General features: G+C 44.1%; 1 protein-coding gene and 1 pseudogene across 4 annotated transcripts in view; one reads left to right on the top strand and one right to left on the bottom strand.

Moving 5' to 3' along the window:
- slc33a2 (solute carrier family 33 member 2) overlaps window positions 1-20,157 on the top strand; it is a 160,972-nt gene that overhangs the window by 104,286 nt on the left and 36,529 nt on the right. For all 4 annotated transcript variants that reach the window (XM_043712148.2, XM_043712139.2, XM_087997932.1 and 1 more), the window contains exon 6: window positions 11,972-12,081. In XM_043712148.2, coding sequence (XP_043568083.1) covers window positions 11,972-12,081 — 110 coding nt within the window. The remainder of the gene's footprint in view (window positions 1-11,971; window positions 12,082-20,157) is intronic.
- LOC148151922 (uncharacterized) lies at window positions 3,285-4,361 on the bottom strand (annotated as a pseudogene).

The raw sequence follows: 20,157 nt of genomic DNA, 5'->3' as shown, positions 1-20,157 counted from the left end.
GTTGTGGGAAGCGGGCGTCTTTGGCTGGGCTGACATTTTTTGCCCATGACCAGTTGCCCTTGAGAAGATGGTCTTCTTGAGCAGCTGCAATCCATGTGTCCTAGGTAGACCCACAAGGCTGATCGAAAGAGAGTTCCAGGATTTTGATCCAGCAACAATGAAGGAATGGCAATAATTTCCAAGTTCGGATGGTGAATGGCTTGAAGGGAAGCTTGCAGGTGGTGCTGTTCTTATGTATCTGCTACCCCTTGTCCTTCTAAATGAAACGATGGTGAATTTGGAAGGTGCTACCGAAGGTCTCTTGGTGAATTTCTGTAATGGATCTTTTAGGTGATAAACACTGCTGCTACTGAACATCGGTGGTGGAGAGAGTGGATGCTTGTGGATATAGTGCCAAGCAAGTGATTGCTTTGTCCTCAATGTGTCAAGCTTCCTTGAGTCTTATTGAAGTGGCACTCATCCAGTTAAGTGGGAAGTATTCCATCGCACTTCTTACTCGTGCATTGTAGATGGTGGATAGACTTTGAGGAGTCATGAGATGAGTTACCCACTGCAGGATTCTTAGCCTCTGACCTACCCTTGCAACCACTGGATTAATACGAATCCCATTCTGTTAGTGGTGAATAGTAATCCTGTAGGATGTTGATAGTGGGGTGTTTAGTGATCTTGATGCCGTTGAATGGCAAGGAGCAGTGATTAGATTATCTCTCATTGGAGATTTGTGGCACAAATGTTACTTCCCACTTTTCAGTCCAAACCTGAATGTTGCCCAAGTCTTAATGCAATCGGACAACGGACTGCTTCAATATGTGAAGAATTGAAAATGGCGCTGAACATCATGCAATCATCAATGAACTTCCCTATTTTTGACCTTATGTGGGAGAAAACGTCATTGATGAAGCAGCTGAAGATGGTTGAGCCTAGGACATTATCCTGAGGAACTCCTGCAGAGATGTCCTGGAGCTGAGATAACTGACCTGCAATAACCACAGCCATCTTCTATATACAGGTATGACTCCAACCAGCGGAGTGCTTTCTCCTTGATCCCAATTCATTCCAGTTTGCTTGGGCTCCTTGATGTCACATTCTGTCAAATGCGACCTTTATGTCAAGGGCTGTCACTCTCAACTTACATCTCGAATGAGCTCTTTTGTCCCTGTTTGAACCAATGCTACAATGAGGTCAAAACTGATCGGGCCTGACAGATCCCAAACTGAACGTCATTGAGCAGATTATTGCTCAGCAGGTGTTGCTTGATAGCGCTCTTGATGACACCTTCCAGCACTTTACTGATGATCGAGAAAAGACTGATTGGGTAGAAATTGGCCAGGTTGGATTTTTTCCTGCTGTTTTTGTATAGGACATACCTGGGCAATGTTCCACATTGTCAGACAGATGCAAATGTTGTAGCTGTACAGGAATTGCTTGGTAGGAGTATGGAAGTTCTGGAGAACAAATCTTCGGTACTATTGCTGAAATGTTGTCAGAGCCCATAGCCTTTGTAGTATCAGGTATCTCTGATCATTTCTTGATATCACATGGAGTGAATCAAATTGGCTGAGGATTATCATCTGTAATGCTGGGGACCTCTGGATGAGGTCTGGATGGGTCAATCCACTCAGCACTACTGGCTGAAGGTTGCTGCAAATGATTAAACATTATCTTTTGCACTGATGCGTTGGCCTCTTCCATCATTGAAGGTGAGGATATTTGTGCAGCTTCGTCCTCCAGTGAGTTACTTAATTGTCCACCACCATTCATGCTGGTTGTGGCAAGAGTGCAGAGCTCGGATCTGATCCATTAGCTGTGGGATCACTTAGCTCTGTCTGTCACTTACTGCTTATGCTGATTGGCATGCGAGTAGTCCTGCTTCATAGCTGCACCAGGTTGACACCTCATCTTCAGATATGCCTGATATTGCTCCTGGGATGCCCTCCTGTACTTTCCATTGAACCAGGGTTGATTCTCTGGCTTGATGGTAATGGTTGAGTTGGCAATATGCTGGGCCATGAGATTGTGCTGGAGTATAATTCTGCTGCTGTTGATGGCCTGCAGCACCTCTTGGATGTCCAGTTTTCAGTTGCTAGATCTCTTCAATATCTGTCCCATTTAGCATTGTAAAAGTGCTACACAACACAATGTATTAATGTGAAGGTAGGACTTTGTCTCCACAAGGACAGTGCAACGGTCACCCTTATTGATACAGTTACTCAGATGCATCTGCAGCTGGCAGATTGGTAAGGATGGAGTCAAGTGTGATTTTTCTTCTTGTTCGTTCTCTCACCATCTGCCATGGACTCAATCTTGCAGTTATGTCCTTTAGGACTCGACCAGCTGGACCAGTAATACCGCTGCTGATAGTTATTTAAATCTCCCATCCAGAGTACAATCTGCACACTCGCCACCCTCAGTGTTTCCTCAAAGTGTTGTTCAACATGGTGGAGCATTGAGTCATCAGTTGAGCGAGGACAGTATGTGGTAATCCTGTTTGACCTGGTGTCACAAGGATTCATGGTGTCTGGAGTCAATGTTGAGGACGCCCAGGGCAATTCCCTCAAGACTGTATAGCACTATGCAACCACCTTTATAGGGCATGATCTACTGATGGGACAGGATATATCCAGAGATAATGATGGTGGTATCTGAGATAGTGTCTGTAAGGTTGAATATTCCTTGAGTATGAGAAAGTTGTTGGAGGGCATTCTGAGAAACAGAATTGACATGCATTTGGAGAGGCAAGTGCTGATTAGGGATAGGCTGCATGGTTTTATGCATGGGAAATCATGTTGGACAAATTTGATTGAGTTTTTTGAGGACATTACCAAGAAGATAGATGAGGGTAGAGCGGTCAATGTTGTTTATATGGACTTTAGCAAGGCGTTTGACAAGATTTCACATGGTAGGCTGATTAGTAAAGTTAGACCTCTGCCACCCCATCTGTAAGATTCCAATTAATGTTACACTCCAATTAATGTCAGAACCCCTGCAACCTCCTCCCTTACCTTCTACAGCAGCCTGCAATAAGTGTCATCGATGTCATTGAAATGATATCCCTTGCCATTTCACTGCTTTATTTTTTTTTATTTCAAAAATATACTTTATTCATAAATACTTTGATCTATACAACTGGACATGCCATACATATGTAAACATTCCATTTCTTTGCTTTTCGAAACAGAGTAATCATTCCTATTTACAGGTTGGTACGATTACATTTTGAGCTGAGGCGCCAGCAGAGCCCAAGTGACTGCGTGGGCCCCCTGTTCTTCTTAGGCAGGTAGATGTTACACGGTGGTCTTTTCCCACCGCGCTTTGGCAGCAGCTGCCCCAAGCTTCAGCGCGTCCCTCAACACGTAGTCCTGGACCTTGGAATGTGCCAGTCTGCAGCACTCAGTCGGAGTCAACTCCTTCAGCTGGAAGATCAACAGGTTTCGGACCACCCAGAGACCGTCCTTCACCGAGCTGATGATCCTCCAGGCGCAGTTGATGTTCATCTCGGTGTGCGTCCTGGGGAACAGGCCATAGAGCATGGAGTCCCACGCTACGGCGCTGCTCGGGACGAACCTCGACAAACACCACTGCATTCCTCTCCAGACTTCCTCTGCATAGGCACATTCCAGAAGGAGGTGTGTGACAGTCTCGTCACCCCCGCAGCTGCTTTGAGGGCAGCGTGTGGTGTGGCAGAGAGTCCGGGTGTGCATAAAGGATCTCACAGGCAGAGCCCTTCTCACCACCAGCCAAGCCATGTCTTGGTGCTTGTTGGAAAGTTCTGGCGATGAGGCATTCTGCCAAATGGCTTTGACAGTCTGCTCAGGGAACCGCTCGACAGGATCCGCCCTCTCCTTTTCCCGAAGGGTCTCAAGGACACTACGTGCTGACCACTTCCTGATGGACTTGTGGTCAAAGGTGTTTTTCTTCATAAACTTCTTCTCCACGAAGGACAGGTGATACGGAATGGTCCAACTACTCGGAGCGTTTCGCGGCAGCGAGGCCAGGCCCATCCTTCACAACACCGGGGACAGGTAGAACCTCAGTACATAGTGACACTTGGTGTTTGCGTACCGGGGATCCACGCACAGATTGGTGCAGCCACACACAAAGGTGGCCATCAGGGTGAGGGTGGCATTGGGTGTATTTTTTCCCCAGTTGCCCAGATCTTTGTACAGCGAGTCCCTTCGCACCCGGTCCATCTTTGACCTCCATATAAACTGGAAGATGGCCCAGGTGACTTCAGCGGCACAGGTTCTGGGAATAGGCCAGACCTGTGCCACGTATAATAGCAATGACAGTGCTTCACACCTGATGACCAGGTATTTTCCCGCGATGGAGAGCGACCGTAGCTTTCATCTGCCCAGTTTCTGCCTCACTTTGCTGATACGCTCCACCCAAGACTTGGCGCACGCCCCAGCTCCCCGAACCAAATACCCAGCACCTTCAGGTGGTCGGTCCTGATGGTGAAGGGGATCGAGGATTGGTTGGCCCAGTTCCCGAAGAGCATGGCCTCGCTCTTGCCTCGGTTTACCTTGGCCCCCGAGGCCCGTTCGAACTGGTCACATATGCACATGAGTCTACGCACGGACAGCGGATCTGAGCAGAAAACGGCGACGTCATCCATGTACAGGGAGGCCTTAACCTGCAGGCCCCCGCTGCCAGGAATAGTCACCCCTCTCAGGCTCGCATCCTACCTGATGGACTCGGCAAATGGCTCTATGCAGCACACAAACAAGGCAGGAGAGAGAGGGCAGCCCTGCCTGACTCCAGATCTGACTGGGAAGCTATCTGATTCCCACCCATTGATTGAGACTGCACTGACAATGTTGGTGTAGAGCAGTCTGATCCAATTGCAGATTCCCTCCCCAAAGCCCATTTTGGAGAGAACATCTCTCATATACCTGTGTGATATCCTGTCAAAGGCATTCTCCTGGTCCAGGTTGATCAGGCAGGTGTCCAACCCTCTGTCCTGCACGTAGGCGATCGTTTCCCAAGGAGTGCGAGACTCTCAGCGATCTTCCTGCCCGGCACAGCACAGGTTTGGTCAGGGTGAATCACCGACCCCAGAGCAAACCTGACCCGGTTGGCGATTACCTTTGACAGAATTTTGTAATCCGCATTCAACAGTGAGACTGGTCTCCAATTTTTGAGTTCCTCCCTCTCCCTCTTCCACTTGTAGATGAGGGTGATGATGCCTTTCCTCATGGATTCACTCATGGTACCTGCCCGAAGCATACTGACATACACCTCCAGCAGATCCTGGCCAATCAAGTCCCACAGAGCAGAATAGAGCTCGACCGATAAGCAGTCGCTTCTGGGAGTTTTATTCTTTTCGAAGTACTCGAGGGCCTTGGTCAGCTCGTCCAGAGATAGCGGCTGGTCCAGCCTCTCACGTGTTCTGTCCTCTAAGACCTCCGTGATAGAGGACAGGAACGACTGGGAGGCCACAATGTCGGTCGGCTGCGAGTCATACAGACTGGCATAGAAGGATTTACTGATCCTCATGACGTCAGCCTGAGATGACGTTATCAAGCCATCTTCTTCCTTCAGGCTGCTGAGCACAGAGCTCTCTTTGTGCACCTTCTGGAAGAAGAAACGTGAGCACGTCTCGTCCTGCTCCACCGAGCGGACCCTGGACTGGAAGATTATCTTGGAGGCCTCCGAGGCAAAGAGCGAGGCTTGCTGGCCCTTCACCTCCTGGAGGTTCTCCGTGACATCGACCCCCATTGTCTGCAGCAGGAGCAGGTTATGCATATTTTCCTGGAGTTGGGACAGTTTTCCCCACCACTCTCTCGCCTCCTGAACACCTTTGAGGATGAAGAACCTCTTGATGTTCCCTTTTACTGTTTCCCACCAGTCCGCTGGAGACTCAAAGAGAGGCTTCACGGTTCTCAAACCCGCGAAGTCCCTCTTGAGCTCCTCAATGTTTCCCGGGGTCAACAGCTTTGTGTTCAGCTTCCACGTTCCCTTACCAGCCTGCTGCTCAGCCTGTAAGTGACAGTCGGCCAGCAGGAGGCAGTGGTCAGAGAATAACACCAGCTTGACGTCGGTGGATCTGACCGAGAGCGTTCGGGACACAAACAGGTAATCTATCCTTGAGCGGATAGACCCGTCTGCCCATGACCAGGTGTATCTACGCTGCGCTCCGTCTGCAGGGGTGCTGAAGACATCGTGCAGCTTGGCATCTTTGACTGTTTCCATCAGGGCTCTGGACGTGGCGTCCAGTTTACTGTCCCCTCCGCTGGATCGTCCATCTGTATCAATGATACAGTTGAAGTCTCCGGCCAGAATGACCAGCCTGGACGTAGCCAGCAACAGTGGAAGCTGTTGCAGGACGGCCAACCGTTCACTCTTACCCACTGGGGCGTACACATTAATCAGTCTCAGGGGAGCATTCCTGAACATGCGTCGGCGACGAGGAGGTGCCTGCCCACCACCTCCTTAACCTCGGAGATGGTGAAGTTGCCTCCTCGCAACAGGATAGCCAGGCCGGAGGAGCGGCTATCGTTGCCCCCCAACCAAACCGACGGCCCATGGACCCACAAGCTCGACCATCTCCTGTAGCTGCTGAGGTGCGGTATCCCACACTCCTGCAGAAACAGGACGTCGGCTTTAACGTTGGCCAGGAAGGCCATCGTAGAAACACGTCACGTAGCCAATTTGATGCTACGCACATTGATGCTGGCAATTTTTAACCCCATTATAACAGTTTACGAGGTTAACATTGTCTATTTGCTGCTGGTCTTGCCCCTCTGGGGTAGCTGTGTGCATCCCCGTGGTGACGACAAACTGCTGGACCCTCCCAGGGCTGAGGTAGCTGTCCAGCTCCACACTGGAGCCATTTCCCCGCTCTGGTGTCTTCGGGTCAGGCCCAGGATCCGCACCATCCAGTTCTCCATCTGACAGCGGGGCTGTCACAGGACCGCTGCTCCCAGTTACCTGGAGCTGTGGGCCGGTGGGTACCTTTTGGTTCTCACCGGGTGGGGGGAGGCCTTTACCCATCCCCTCAGAGGGATCGTCTTTTCCTGCTTGGACGGTGCTGCCCTCCTTTTTCCCCACGGCGCTCTGTCTCTTCCTCTGGTGACGACCCTCCTTGCGCCTGTCCTCACCGTCGGAAGAGCTGCCTGTATCCTCGTCGTGTAGGTGTGGCTTCCCCCTTCGCTGGGTGGCTTTGGGGTCCTTGAGAGGTTTCCTCTTCCTGCTTTTGACAGTAATCCAATCCTCTGCCTCCTTTAATCCCTCCTCTTCCATTTCCTCCGTCTGTCTTGAAGGAGCCAAGAGTAATACTTCTCCTGGGAATCTCGCTGAAAATAGCTAACCTCAACCAGACTCCAGGGATCAACTTGTAACATGTATGAGCTTTATGGCGATATTTTATTTGATTTTACGAGAAACTGAAACCTTGATGCTTTTCATAAAACCTTTTGAAGAATTTGCATGAATTTCAAACTGGTTAAAAGAGGCAATTACATAGTCAAAGTATGAAATATTATCCAAGCGTACAAGTAAACAAATTAGGGGCAGGAGTAGGCCACTCAGCCTCTCAAGTCTGATGTATCTTCCAATAAGATTGTGGTTGATTTGATTACTCCATATTCCTGCCTATCTCAGTAAACCTTTCACTCCCTTGCTTGTCAAGAATTTATCTATCTCTGCCTTAAAAATAGTCAGCAACTCTGCTTCCACTGCTTTTTAAGGAAGAACGTTCCAAAGACTCATGACCCTCGTGAGAAAAATGTTCTCTTCACCTGATGAAGGGCCACTGGACTCGAAATGTTAACTCTGATTTTCTGTCTATGGATGCTACCAAACCTGCTGAGTTTCTCCAGCACTTTCTGTTTTAGTTTCAGATCTCCACCTCCACAATTCTATTATTTTCTCCTTACCTCTGGGTGATCCCTTAGTTTTAAACAGTGACTCTCGAGTTAAACAAGAGAGAATATCCACTTCACATCCGCCCTGTCAAAACCCCTAAAGATCTAATGGCCCGGAGTGTCTGCTGGTGGAACTGTAATTATTCCAACGTAGGTGGGACTTTCTCATGGGGACAATACAGAATGCCCCATTGTTACAGAGTACAAAGCTATTACAATGAAGAATGAAGAAATTGAAGATTATCCTGATAATTCCTCTAAACCTGGATTCCTCCAATCAAAATTAGGGAATTCAGAGGGGTCTGATTAAATCAAATAAAAAGTTACTTATGATAAGCTAGACCATTAACTACGTTGTCTTAATCCCTGAGTAAATACTCAAATGACTCCTTTGCATATACCTCAACTATATCTCCCCCAGAGCACTTAGACCCAGACCCAACACTCCAAGGTTGTGACAGCTCCTTTCTCCACTACTGCACACTCCCCTGTCTACCGCTTTGCACCCTATGTACCCCAGATTCCATCCCCCACAACCCCACTGTTGGACCTGATCCAACTCTCCCAACACTGTGCCACCTCCCATCTACCAGACTCTACCTGGTACCCTACCTACCTGGCATTCTATCTCCTCCCCATTTCCTCCCCATGGCACCCTAGCCCCCATCCACCTGGCTCCTTAACCTTATGTATTTACCATTTGACAGCAGCTGTCACGGTCTCTATTTGTGATTGTGGATCCTTACATTTTGGAATAAGGCAGCTGTCTGCTGTGAAAAAGGGACATGTTTACTTTCCTCTTTCATTCCTACACTCCAAGTGAACTGTTAGAATGTTAGAGAGGTAAAAACAATGACTGCAGATGCTGGAAACCAGATTCTGGATTAGTGGTGCTGGAAGAGCACAGCAGTTCAAGTCATGGGGGAAGGGGAAATGAGGAAACTGTTGAAGTCCACATTGATGCCCTGGGGTTGAAGTATTCCGAGGCGGAAGATGAAGTGTTCTTCCTCCAGTCGTCTGGTGGTGAGGGAGTAGCGGTGAAGGAGGCCCAGGTCCTCCATGTCCTCGGCAGAGTGGGGGGGGGGGGGGTTGAAATGGTGGCCACGGAGCGGTGTGGTTGATTGGTGCGGGTGTCCCGGAGATGTTCTCTGAAGCGCTCTGCTAGGAGGCGCCCAGTCTCCCCAATGTAGAGCAGACTGCATCGGGAGCAACAGATACAATAAATGATATTAGTGGATGTGCAGGTAAAACTTTGATGGATGTGGACTTCAACAGTTTGCTCATTTCCCCTTCCCCCACCTCACCCTAGTTCCAAACTTCCAGCTCAGCACTGTCGCCATGACTTGTCCGGACTTGTCCTACCTGCCAATCTCCTTTTCCACCTATCCACTCCACCCTCTCCTCCCTGACCTTTCACCTTCATCCCCTCCCCCACTCACCTATTGTACTCTATGCTCCTTTCTCCCTTCCCCCACCCTCCTCTAGCTTATCTCTTCACGCTTCAGGCTCTCTGCCTTTATTCCTGATGAAGGGCTTTTGCCCGAAATGTCGATTTCGCTGATCCTTGCATGCTGCCTGAACTGCTGTGCTCTTCCAGCACCACTAATCCAGAATGTTAGAATGTTGGTATGATGCCACATTTCTGAAGGAACCACACATGTTATAGAAGTTGCCTCTTATTCTTCAATACTCCCAGAGGATACAAACCCAGTCTGTCAGACCTTACTTCACAGGACAACCCACCTACTCCTATGTATCAGTCTAAGTAAACTGCATCTGCATTTGCATTTATAAATTAAAAACAGAACATGCTGAAAATCTGAACAGGTCAGGCAACATCCAAGGAGTAGGAACAGATTAAGCATTTTAATTTGATGACCTTCCAACAGCTAGTTTTTAACTCTAGTTTTCTCTATAGATGCTCCTTGACCCAGCTGAGCTATTCCAAGTTTGTTTTGTTCTTACTTCAGATTTAGTTAAAGCGAAACAGAACACAAACTAAAGTGTCTGTGCCTAGGTACCCTGTACCTAAAATGGCGCCAAAAGGCAACATAACAAATGTTTCAGTGCACTCAATAAAGGCTATTCTATTCTATTCAAATTAAATAAATGCTCTGTGTCGTGAATTTGTTTGGATTTGATAATAGATTTTAAAAAAATTCTCAATTTATTATAATATTTTATTTGTTCTTTCTCATCCAGAAATGTTTTTTAGAAATATATAGAAAACAGCTTCATATCCTATGGGTTATCAACACACACACACCAGGGCTCTGTGCCAACATTTATACAGCCTTCAGTTCAAATAAATGTTTGCCGAGAATTTTGGCCATGAAATGCAAGCCTGTTCACCGCCCACCAGCACCCCCCCTCCCCCCAAAAAATGAAACTAGCAATGATTGAGCACATGCTCATTGTGGGACAGAAGTATCACTGTGCTGGTGAAATCCAAATAATCAGTGAGTGGTGTCCATACCAGAAATAAGAGACCTCGCCTCTGTTTGAGGCACTGTTACTCAAGATTTGTTCACCTTAAAGTAACCAATGTTGGATGCACTCATTAAAACAATTCCACTTGTAACCTAATAGATAATTCTTAGAAGGAGTATCTACAAGACCAGACCATACACATATACATCTTTCAAGTGAACTACTCGTACCACCCCTCCATTGAATTGCACCACTCTCTTCTTTCACAATTTGGAGATGCCGGTGTTGGACTGGGGTGTACAAAGTTAAAAATCACACAACACCAGGTTATTGTCCAATAGGTTTAATTGGAAGTACACTAGGTTTCGGAGCACACCTGATGAAGGAGCGGTGCTCCAAAAGCTACTGTGCTTCCAAGTAAACCTGTTGGACTATAACCTAGTATGTGATTTTAAACTCTTCCTTCACTTAATTCTAGTTGTGAATTGCTATTTGCTGTTGACAGCATATTGATTCAGTGTCAAAGGCCTAATATTGGCTGATTCTTGTGCTTTTCATGATGATTCCCTGTCCCCCATGTGCCCAAAATAAGTTTGCTTGAATTTCTAGTTTTGATCCATAAATTTTAAATTTGTTTGTGTTACCTAGAGAGCAGTTGATGCCATGAACACTATGAATAAATACTGCCAATAGAGGAGGGAGTCAAAAATAAAATGTTTGCAAAAGTATTTCCCAAGTGGCATCTTGAATTTTTATTTCACGTTATTTGTCATTCTGGTCCTCATGCACCTTCCAATTCTACTTTGCGTAGGATTTTCCAGCAAAGTAAATTAATTGAAAATGTTTTGTTCAAGTTATGCATTGTTCTAGATTGATAACATTTGATGCAAACTGTTTAGTAATTTCCAAAGTACAATGCAATTAAGTACATTTATATATTTTGCTGTTGGTAATGACAGATTGCTGTAATACGAATCCTACAATCTACATTTTCCGTTCTGATTTAGACTTAACCTGTGATTTCATTGAGTTACCTTAATCAATGAGCGCTTCAAAACCTTGACAAAACTATTTCCCTTAAAAATAGTCTCAACTTCAAAAAAAGGCCTTGACACCTGGAAAATAGTTATGCAATATATGATAATAAAATAAAATATCAAGAAGAATATTAATGTTTGCAATTCATTGAAAATTACTAATGGTCAGTGTGTTGCCGTGATTAATACCAGATTACGTTTGTCAGACAATTTCTCTAATCAGAAGTAAAGATAATTTCAATTATTTACATTTTAAATGACATGACAGATATGCTGCTGCTGGGCATTTCGATTTTCTTGAAATATAATCCCTGCACCCCTGTAGCACAATATATATCAGACTTTTATTGTTCAAATGTAATTGTATAAATTCCTGACTTCCTTCCTGGTTTTGCAATGCAACTTGGGGGTATTTTTGCTTTGGAATGTATACTAGATATTGGCTGATAAATAAATATTAGATTTGAATATTTTTGAGTTTCTGCTCAAAGAGGAAGCAGGTGTTTTCTTGCAGGCAATATTCCAGACTATGCTTTCTCCATGTTAGAATGTTATTCTGCTTCTTCCTTGTGTAATGTTGCAACCCATCACTAAAATGTCACAAAGTTTCAACTTCAATTTATTTTCTATTTGTCCTAGGTGCAGCTGTGCTAAGTATTATTTTACAGCATTTTCTAGGTGGATTGATAACAACATTGACATTTAGTATCATGATGCTGTGCACTCAGAAGGCTGAGGAAAGAATACAGGTAAAATTGGTGTATTAGTCATTATTTTACCAACCTGATATTGTATTTCAGTATCAGTTATGTTATCCTCCATGCAAAATTTAGAGGAAATAATTCTTGTTACTTTTATCATGCTGTCCAGTCTTGAGACATACTATTTAGAAAAAAAATTACTTTTATTGTTCATTTTATTCCCATCATAAATATGAATGCCAAGTTATTCTGTTGTAGGGAGTGGGTAAGTTGTTGGAGGGGATTCTGAGGGACAGAATTTACATGCATTTGGAAAGTCGAGGACTGATTTGGTTTAGCCAACATGGCTTTGCATGGGAAATCGTGTCTCACCAACTTGATTGAGTTTTTTGAAGAGGTGACGATGAAGATTGATGAAGACAGACATCAGCATGGTATTCAGCAAGGTTAGATCACAAGATTAGATCAAAAAAGCATTTAACAAGGTTTTGCACAGTAGACTGGCTAATAAGGTCAGGACAGTTGGATACAAAATTGGCTTGAAGGTGGGAAACAGGGGGTGATAGCATATGGTTGCTTTACAGACTGGAGGGCTGTGACCAGTGGTATGCCACAAGGATCGGTGTTGGGTCTGTTGCTTCTCGTCATTTATATAAATGATTTGGATGTGAATATCGGAGGCATGGTTAGTAAATTTGCAGATGACACCAAAATAGGTGATGTAGTGGAGAGTGAAGAAAATTATCTCAGTGTATAATAGGACCTTGATCAGGTGGGCTGAGAAATGGCAGATGGAGTTTAACTTGGATCAAATTGAGTTGTTGCATTTTGGTAAGGCAAGCCAGAACCGGATTTATACACTTAATGTTAGGGTCATGGGGAGTGTTGCCAAACAAAGAGACCAAGGGGTATGGGTACATAGTTCCTTGAAAGTGGAATTGTAGGTGGACAGGGTGGTGAAGAAGGCATTTTGCACACTTGCCTTCATTGGTTAGAACATTGAGTACAGGAATTGGCCTATCATGTTGCGGCTGTCCAGGATATTGGTGATGCCACATTTAGAATACTGCATACAATTCTGGTCGCCCTTCCACTGGAAGGATGTCGCTAAACTTGAGAGTGTGCAGAAAAGTTTTACAAGGGTGATGCCTGGTCTGGAGGGTTTGAGTTATAAGGAGAGGCTGAATAGAGTGGCACTATTTACTCCAGAGCATCGGTGGCTGAGGGGTGACCTTTTAGAAGTTTATAAAATCATGATGGCATGGATAGAGTGAATAGCCAAGATCTTTTTCCTAGGGTGTGGGAGTCTAAAATTAGAGGGCATAGGTTTAAGGTCAGATGGTGAAGATTTTAAAGAGACCTGAGGGGCAACTTTTTCACGCACAGGATGGTGTGTTTACAGAACGGAGCTGCCAGAGGAATTGGTGGAGGCAGGTACAATTACAATTATAACATTTGGGTGGGTATATGAATAGGGAAGAGTTCAGAGAGATATGGGCCAAATGCTGGCAAATGGGACTGGGTCAGATTGGGATGTCAGTTCGACATTGATGAGTTGGACCAAAGGGCCTGTTTCTGTGTTTTATGAGTCTATGACTATAATATATTGTTAAAAATAAGAATCTATTGGAAGTTGTACAATGTCTGATTTGGTGATGATTTTAGGCCTTAAACAACCTAAAATGCTATATACATTACAACTGGCTACAATGAAAAAAGGCAGTGGCAACTCTATTGTGTGGGGGTACAGGATTAAACATTGTTCAAATGCTTCACAATCTTTCCCACTGTCATCATCGCAATGTACAATTGTAACCACTGCCAAATGCAGCCACATCTTTTGTCTAATATTTAGTCTTTCCTTTCTTTTTATTTTCAGCAATGTTGCCTTAATTGATATTCTTTGCAAACATGCATTAAAATTCTAGGATTGTGTTCAAGTAATTCATGTAAATTCTGTGCATGCACAGTTTACATGTAAAGCATTTCTATAGGAAAGAGTTGCCTTTCCAGTTTGGTAAATGCAGACTCCTGTGATAATGTCAGCCTGTTTAATTCAGAGTACTGCTTCATAAAATGACAGTTTTTTTTAATAAGGCAAAGTAATCTAGCATTATCTAGAATGATGTTAGGAGGATTCAATGGTTGCTAACTTTTCTTAATTGTACAAATGTTGTTTACAGTGCCTGCATGCCTTTTTAAGTATGCAGTTTTAAGGTTCAGTGGGTTCTTTTTACCTTAGCTGAGAAATCTAGAAGCAAGGGGTGGGGAGTGGAGTTTGATGACAAACCTCAGAATAGTTCCACCACAACAGCTGATGCACTTCAGTTCAGTCAATAAAGCTGAAGTAAAGAACAATTTTAGAAATGGTGACCATGACAATTGTCGTTACTTGTTAAAACCCATCCAATTTGCTGTCCTTACCTGGCGAGTCTAAACATGACTCCAAAACCACAGCAGTGCACTTGCCTCTTAAACTCCCTTTGAAACTGCCCAGTATGCCATTCACTTTATAGGCAACTAGGGATGGGTAGTAAACTGCTGACCCTCCCCGCGATGCCCTATTCCCTTGAAAGAATAAACAAAGTAAATGTTTGATCATTTTGGATTAAGATAAATTGTGTGGATCGTTGGATTTCTACATTTCATCACTGAATATATTTAAGGCTAAGAAAGCCAGGTTTTTGGTCACTGAAATAAGCAAAGGATGTAGGGAACCGTAAATGAAATGGGATTAGCCACGATCATATTGGAGGGAGGAGCTTGATCACAAAGATTCATGGTTTGTAAAAATTCAATTTGATGCCAAGCAGCACAATATTAAAGTCTCACCCAATAGCCCATGCTCTCTCGCTTACATTGGCTCACGATTGACAGATGTCACAGATTTAGAATTGTTACCCTTGTCTTTAAATCTCTTCATGTTGTTATCCTTCCCTCTCTCTGGTTCCTCCTCCAGCTCTGCAACTCTCGAGAACTACACATTGCTCCAATTCTGACCTCCTTTGTACCCTCCATATGCTTTGCCTGATCATAGGTGGTTATGCCTTTAGCTGTTTATGATTTCAGCTCTGGAATTGTCTCCCTTAACACAACATTTCTCATTTTGTCTTTCTTTCTTTAATATGCTGCTTAAAACCTGCTTCCATGACCTTAGTCACCTTTTACAACAGTCTAAGTGTCTCCTTTTTCGACTCAATGTCAGTTTTTGTACAATAGTTAATTATGATCAACAGAGTGTAACTGTGGTTATTAGCAAGGCTTTTTTTCAGCTTTGCAAGAAGATAAGGCCATTAAAGACTTTATGGGCCAGTAGGGGACTTCACTTGGTGAATTCAAGTCATTTTTTGAAAATGGCAGAGGTTGAAGTGGCAATTTGTACCATTCTTTCTGTTTGTTAACATAAAGTTCATGCTATTATTGACTGAGTTCAAGTAGATGTGGATGTGGACCTTGTTACAGTTAAGGACTTTGGAGCTAGAAGACTGACTCCCCAGATCCTATTGATGAGCCATTTATGAGGCCCAAGTCAGGAATGTAATAGAATACTCTCTACTTACCTGGGCAATTTTCAAGGAGGAGAAAGTGAGGACTGCAGATGCTGGAGTATCAGAGCTTAAAAATGTATTGCTGGAAAAGTACAGCAGGTCAGGCAGCATCAAAGGAACAGGAGAATCGATGTTTCGGGCATAAGCCCTTCTTCAGGAATACACTCCTGAAGAAGGGCTTATGCCCGAAACGTCGATTCTCCTGTTCCTTTGTTGCTGCCTGACCTGCTGCGCTTTTCCAGTAACACATTTTTAAGCTCTGGGCAATTTTCAATTCAACAACATAGAAACATAGAAAATAGGAGCAAGAGGTGGCTGTTCAGTCCTTTGCGGCTGCTCCACCATTCAATATGACCATGGCAGATCATCTGTCTCAGAACCTTGTTCCTCCTTTCTCCCTGTACACTTTGATCCCTTTAGTCCTAAGAACTATATCTAGCTCCGTGAAAACGTACTATGTTTTGGCCTCAACCACTTTCTGTGGCAGTGAATTCCACAGGTTCGCTGCTGTCTGGTTGAAGAAATTTCTCCTTAACTCATTCCTAAGTGGCCCATCCTGTTTGTTTAGATTGTGGCCCCTAGTTCTGGACTTTCCAGTCATCGGGAACATCCTTATTGCATTTACCCTGTCTGGCCCTGATAGAGTTTTACAGGTTTTATGAGAACCCCCCCTCATTCTTCTAAACAACACCCAAGGAGCCTAACATCATCTAGCCCACCAGCCCACTCGATCTGCGCTACATCCACCATCTTGAATGTTCATTGCCTCCACTGTAGGTACTCGAGTCTCTTTGTGAGATCTCCCTTGTCCTCTCCACCACCCTGTTGCACAGTTTCTCTGGGTGGACCTGATAGCATATCCCCTAACTGAACAGCTCCAGATGAGAAATGGCCAGACCCCTGACCTAGTGGATGTTATGGAGCAACACGACTGACCATGGCCCATGACCCAGACTGCAGAGACATGTATTCTGTGTCTGAGATCATCCGTCCTGGACACCTGATCGTGGCCAATCTCCTGGACTGGTAATGGAGGCTGTCGTTGACTTACCACGCTGACAAATACCTCCATGGGCTTCAGCTCCCAAAGATTTAGACGCAGCTGATTTTGTGCTGCACATTCAATGTGTTTGCCACATAAGGTGCTGACACATGGGTACAGGTATGAGACTGACATAATGCACTGTCATATAAACGACTGTGGATTGCTGACCAGCAAGGCAAGCTGCCTGCATGACCACTGATAGGCAGCACAAAGCAGTGTGAGGCAGCAATGTTGGGATCATGCAGTTAGGCACGAAGTGAGCGAATGCTAAGACAGCAAGCGAGCATCTCTGAAAAGTTACCTGGTCCAATCCATGAGCTTGGTTCTTGTCTCTGTGCACAAAGTTTCCTTACAGCATCCTTTCAGTTGCTGGAGTGCTTTGCAATGCAGGCATGTATTTCTTAAGCATCGTGCAAGTGGATTAGAATGGTGCCAGAAGAATCCTGAGGAATTGACCATTATCGAATGCCAATGTCTGTGGGTGAAGGGCGTGTGTGGTCTCTAGCCTGAGATGTTAATTGGTGAGCAACATGGAGGCTGTTCACAGACAGCAGCAAACTGAAGTCACCGGGTACCTACTCTGACTTCAATGCTGAGAATTCTTAGCATTTGTTTTCTCATAGCGGGTGGTAGAATAGGAAGCTGTGTATTAATGAGGTGAGCTGTACGATTAATAAACTTGTTAACGAGGAATACTCCCTCTTAATAGGCCAGTTACCACTGCCTAGCAAAAATCTCACCTTGATGCCAGACGCATAATTAAAAGGGACAGTGAGTTGTTCCTGACATCGAGATAAAATTTGCTGGACTTCTTGTGTGATTCTGTCCTATTGCTCACCATACCCCATGTTGTTCAAGCTCCGGTAAGACCCACCCCCCTCCCGGAAGCACACAATGTTGTAGATTTGTTTTAATAATACAACAGACGTTTACTGTACAAAAGAAATGGAGATAAAATAGAATAAGCGATAGTATTTCCATTTCGCACAATTTTAATGATTTTGAAAATATGAGGTAAAGTTTTAATCCCAAAATTACCACTTTACAGTACTCATATCAGAGAAAATTTCCTGCTGTATCAGTCTATAGGGGCTTTAGCTTCCAGCTTTGAGAATCCCATATCCTCTTCCTGGAGACTTTAAGCTACTGAGTTTAAGCTTTCTGAGCTTCAAATAACCCCTTCAAGGTTTTAACTAAATACTTCTGGTCCAGAAGCTTTACTAAATTCCTTACATTGAGGTTGTCTATTTTTAACAATTCCAAACTATATTCGCCTCTCAGGATCAGCTAGTGTACACATCAGCTTCAGCAAAGAACCCAAACTGAAGCTAAAAAACGCTCTCCTTCCCAAGCTATGGGTGCTTCCCCGAAGCATGACAGAAATAAAACAATTGATCCCTGATCTTCTAATCTAAAAGCTAAGATGCAGCTGTTTACCTTGTTTAATCATGAAATTCTTTGAATATAAGTAAAAACCTGTTACTCTCCAGGATGTCTTTCCCTTCCCAAGAATCATCAAGGCTACGGAAATGCTTACAAATGAATCATAAAACCCATCCAGATGTACAGAAACCCATATGCCACTAGTTCAAATTCAAACAACAGACTCAAAAATAAATGTATTAGGAAATATTTAAATCTCACATATTACATCACAGTGGAAGACCTACATCAAAGCAATTAAACATCTGATGGCAATGAATTATTGAGCAGGATGGGAGGGTAGGCAAATGGCGAATGTGCTGTAAGCTTGCCCTGAGTTTTTTGTGATCCTTCCCTAGCCTCATGTGAAACCTTTCAGGGAAAAGTTCATTTACCTTCTTTGAGATCACAGGAAAACTTCTATGTAGAAGAAAATTAAGAATTTGCTAAGTTACACACATTACCCTTCCTAAAAAACATACAATCAGAAATCACAAGTCAGGGACAGCATATCATTTTTGAGATTTATTTTACATGAAAGCTTATTGGCCTGGTAGGGTTCATCTATTGGGGTATTTATATAATTGTATCCTAATTATGTGTTACAAGTACACGTTTCCACCTCTACTAAATAGACTGTCTATTAATGGTTGAATTTACTTGTCAAGCATGAGGATTGGGAGATGAGGAAGTGAGAGGTTGGTTAGGAGGCAGGGTATTGTGTGCTATCTGTGATATTTCTAAGCATTTCAATTGTAATTTCTTTGCAAGGGCTCTTTGCTGGCTCCTTGCATTCTTTGGTGTGGATGGAGAAGATTACATCTTTGCTGAAGTCCCCTCCCTGTTATTGTTTGATGGGTTCCAATTATTTCAGCAATTGCAGACTTAACCATGTTTTATGTTGGTGTTTTCTGTGTAGCAACATGTCTTCTTGTGTTAGGTAGACATGAGGTACCTCCTTCATTAGAGTCTCCAACATTGCCTTGTGTGCTAAGAGAACTATTTTCCACATCTTCCATTTATTGACTATCACTGCAAGGGCATAGGCTTTATTTACATGTACTGATTAACATATTGTTTGAACACCTCTTAAATTCTCTATCAAAGAATCAAGTTCTGCACATTATGTTTATCTAGTCATAGCGTGAGAGAATCCCTCCCGTGTGGAAGCAGGCCATTCAGCCCATTCAGTCCACAACAATCTTTCAAAGAACATTCCACCCAGACCCAGTCCCCTATCCTATCCCTGTAACCCTGCATTGCCCATGGCCAATCCACCTAACCTGGACTGAGGGAGGAACCCAGAGAAAACCCATGCAGACACGGGGAGAATGTGCAAATTTCAGATGATGCCTGATGATCATCTTCTGTATTTGACTCACTCCACTACAAAGATTTTGACTTTTTAATTCTTTCTTCAAACCATTTTGGACATAAATTATGTATCCTCACAAAGACTTGGTCTCAGATTGAGAGCAAGGCTCGACTAAGGAATGCACCTCACTGCACTCTGGCTACTGAAGCAGGAAAGTCCTCACAGTCATCATAAGTAACATTGATTTTTATTTTGCTGTAAAAAACAGAGTAGCTCTTGGCTCCAAAATATAATTAACATTGTTCACTCTCTCCACTTCAACCCACAATCTCAAGTCCTCCTTAATTTCTTAGTTTATAAAATAAAGCTTGACTCTAATTTTGAAAAGTGTCTGAGCAGAAATGGCTAGAAGCGAAACAAAAATTATTCCTCATTTTAACTGATGAACTAATATGCGTGCATCCAGGGAGATGAGTTAACTGGTGCATATTTTGGCAGTGTCACAGCTGTGCGCAAAAAAAAATCAAATCCAAACCCAAGTTCTTCTGAAATGCTGGAGTCTTCAAGTTCAAAATGTAATGAATGTTTTGGTGCTAAGATTGGTAAGAGAAGAGTGTCCCTCACCATAAGGCAACAGGGCTGCTTACTACGCAAGGATCTGTGATTGTCTGGCAACACTGCTTGCTCACTATCTATGACTGTGCTCAATTTTTATGGCTTTGTGTCATTTCAGGTAACATCAGCTAGGCTGATCCTGGATTGTGCATTTATCTAGGCAGAGATGTACTTTCAAG

The sequence above is a fragment of the Chiloscyllium plagiosum genome, unplaced genomic scaffold (assembly GCF_037043375.1).
Source record: "Chiloscyllium plagiosum isolate Xiang-an unplaced genomic scaffold, Cpla_swu_hap1 HiC_scaffold_2, whole genome shotgun sequence".
Classification (NCBI taxonomy): domain Eukaryota; kingdom Metazoa; phylum Chordata; class Chondrichthyes; order Orectolobiformes; family Hemiscylliidae; genus Chiloscyllium; species Chiloscyllium plagiosum.
The sequence above is the reverse complement of the archived record's forward strand: the minus strand, read 5'-3'. Positions and strand labels throughout refer to the sequence as shown.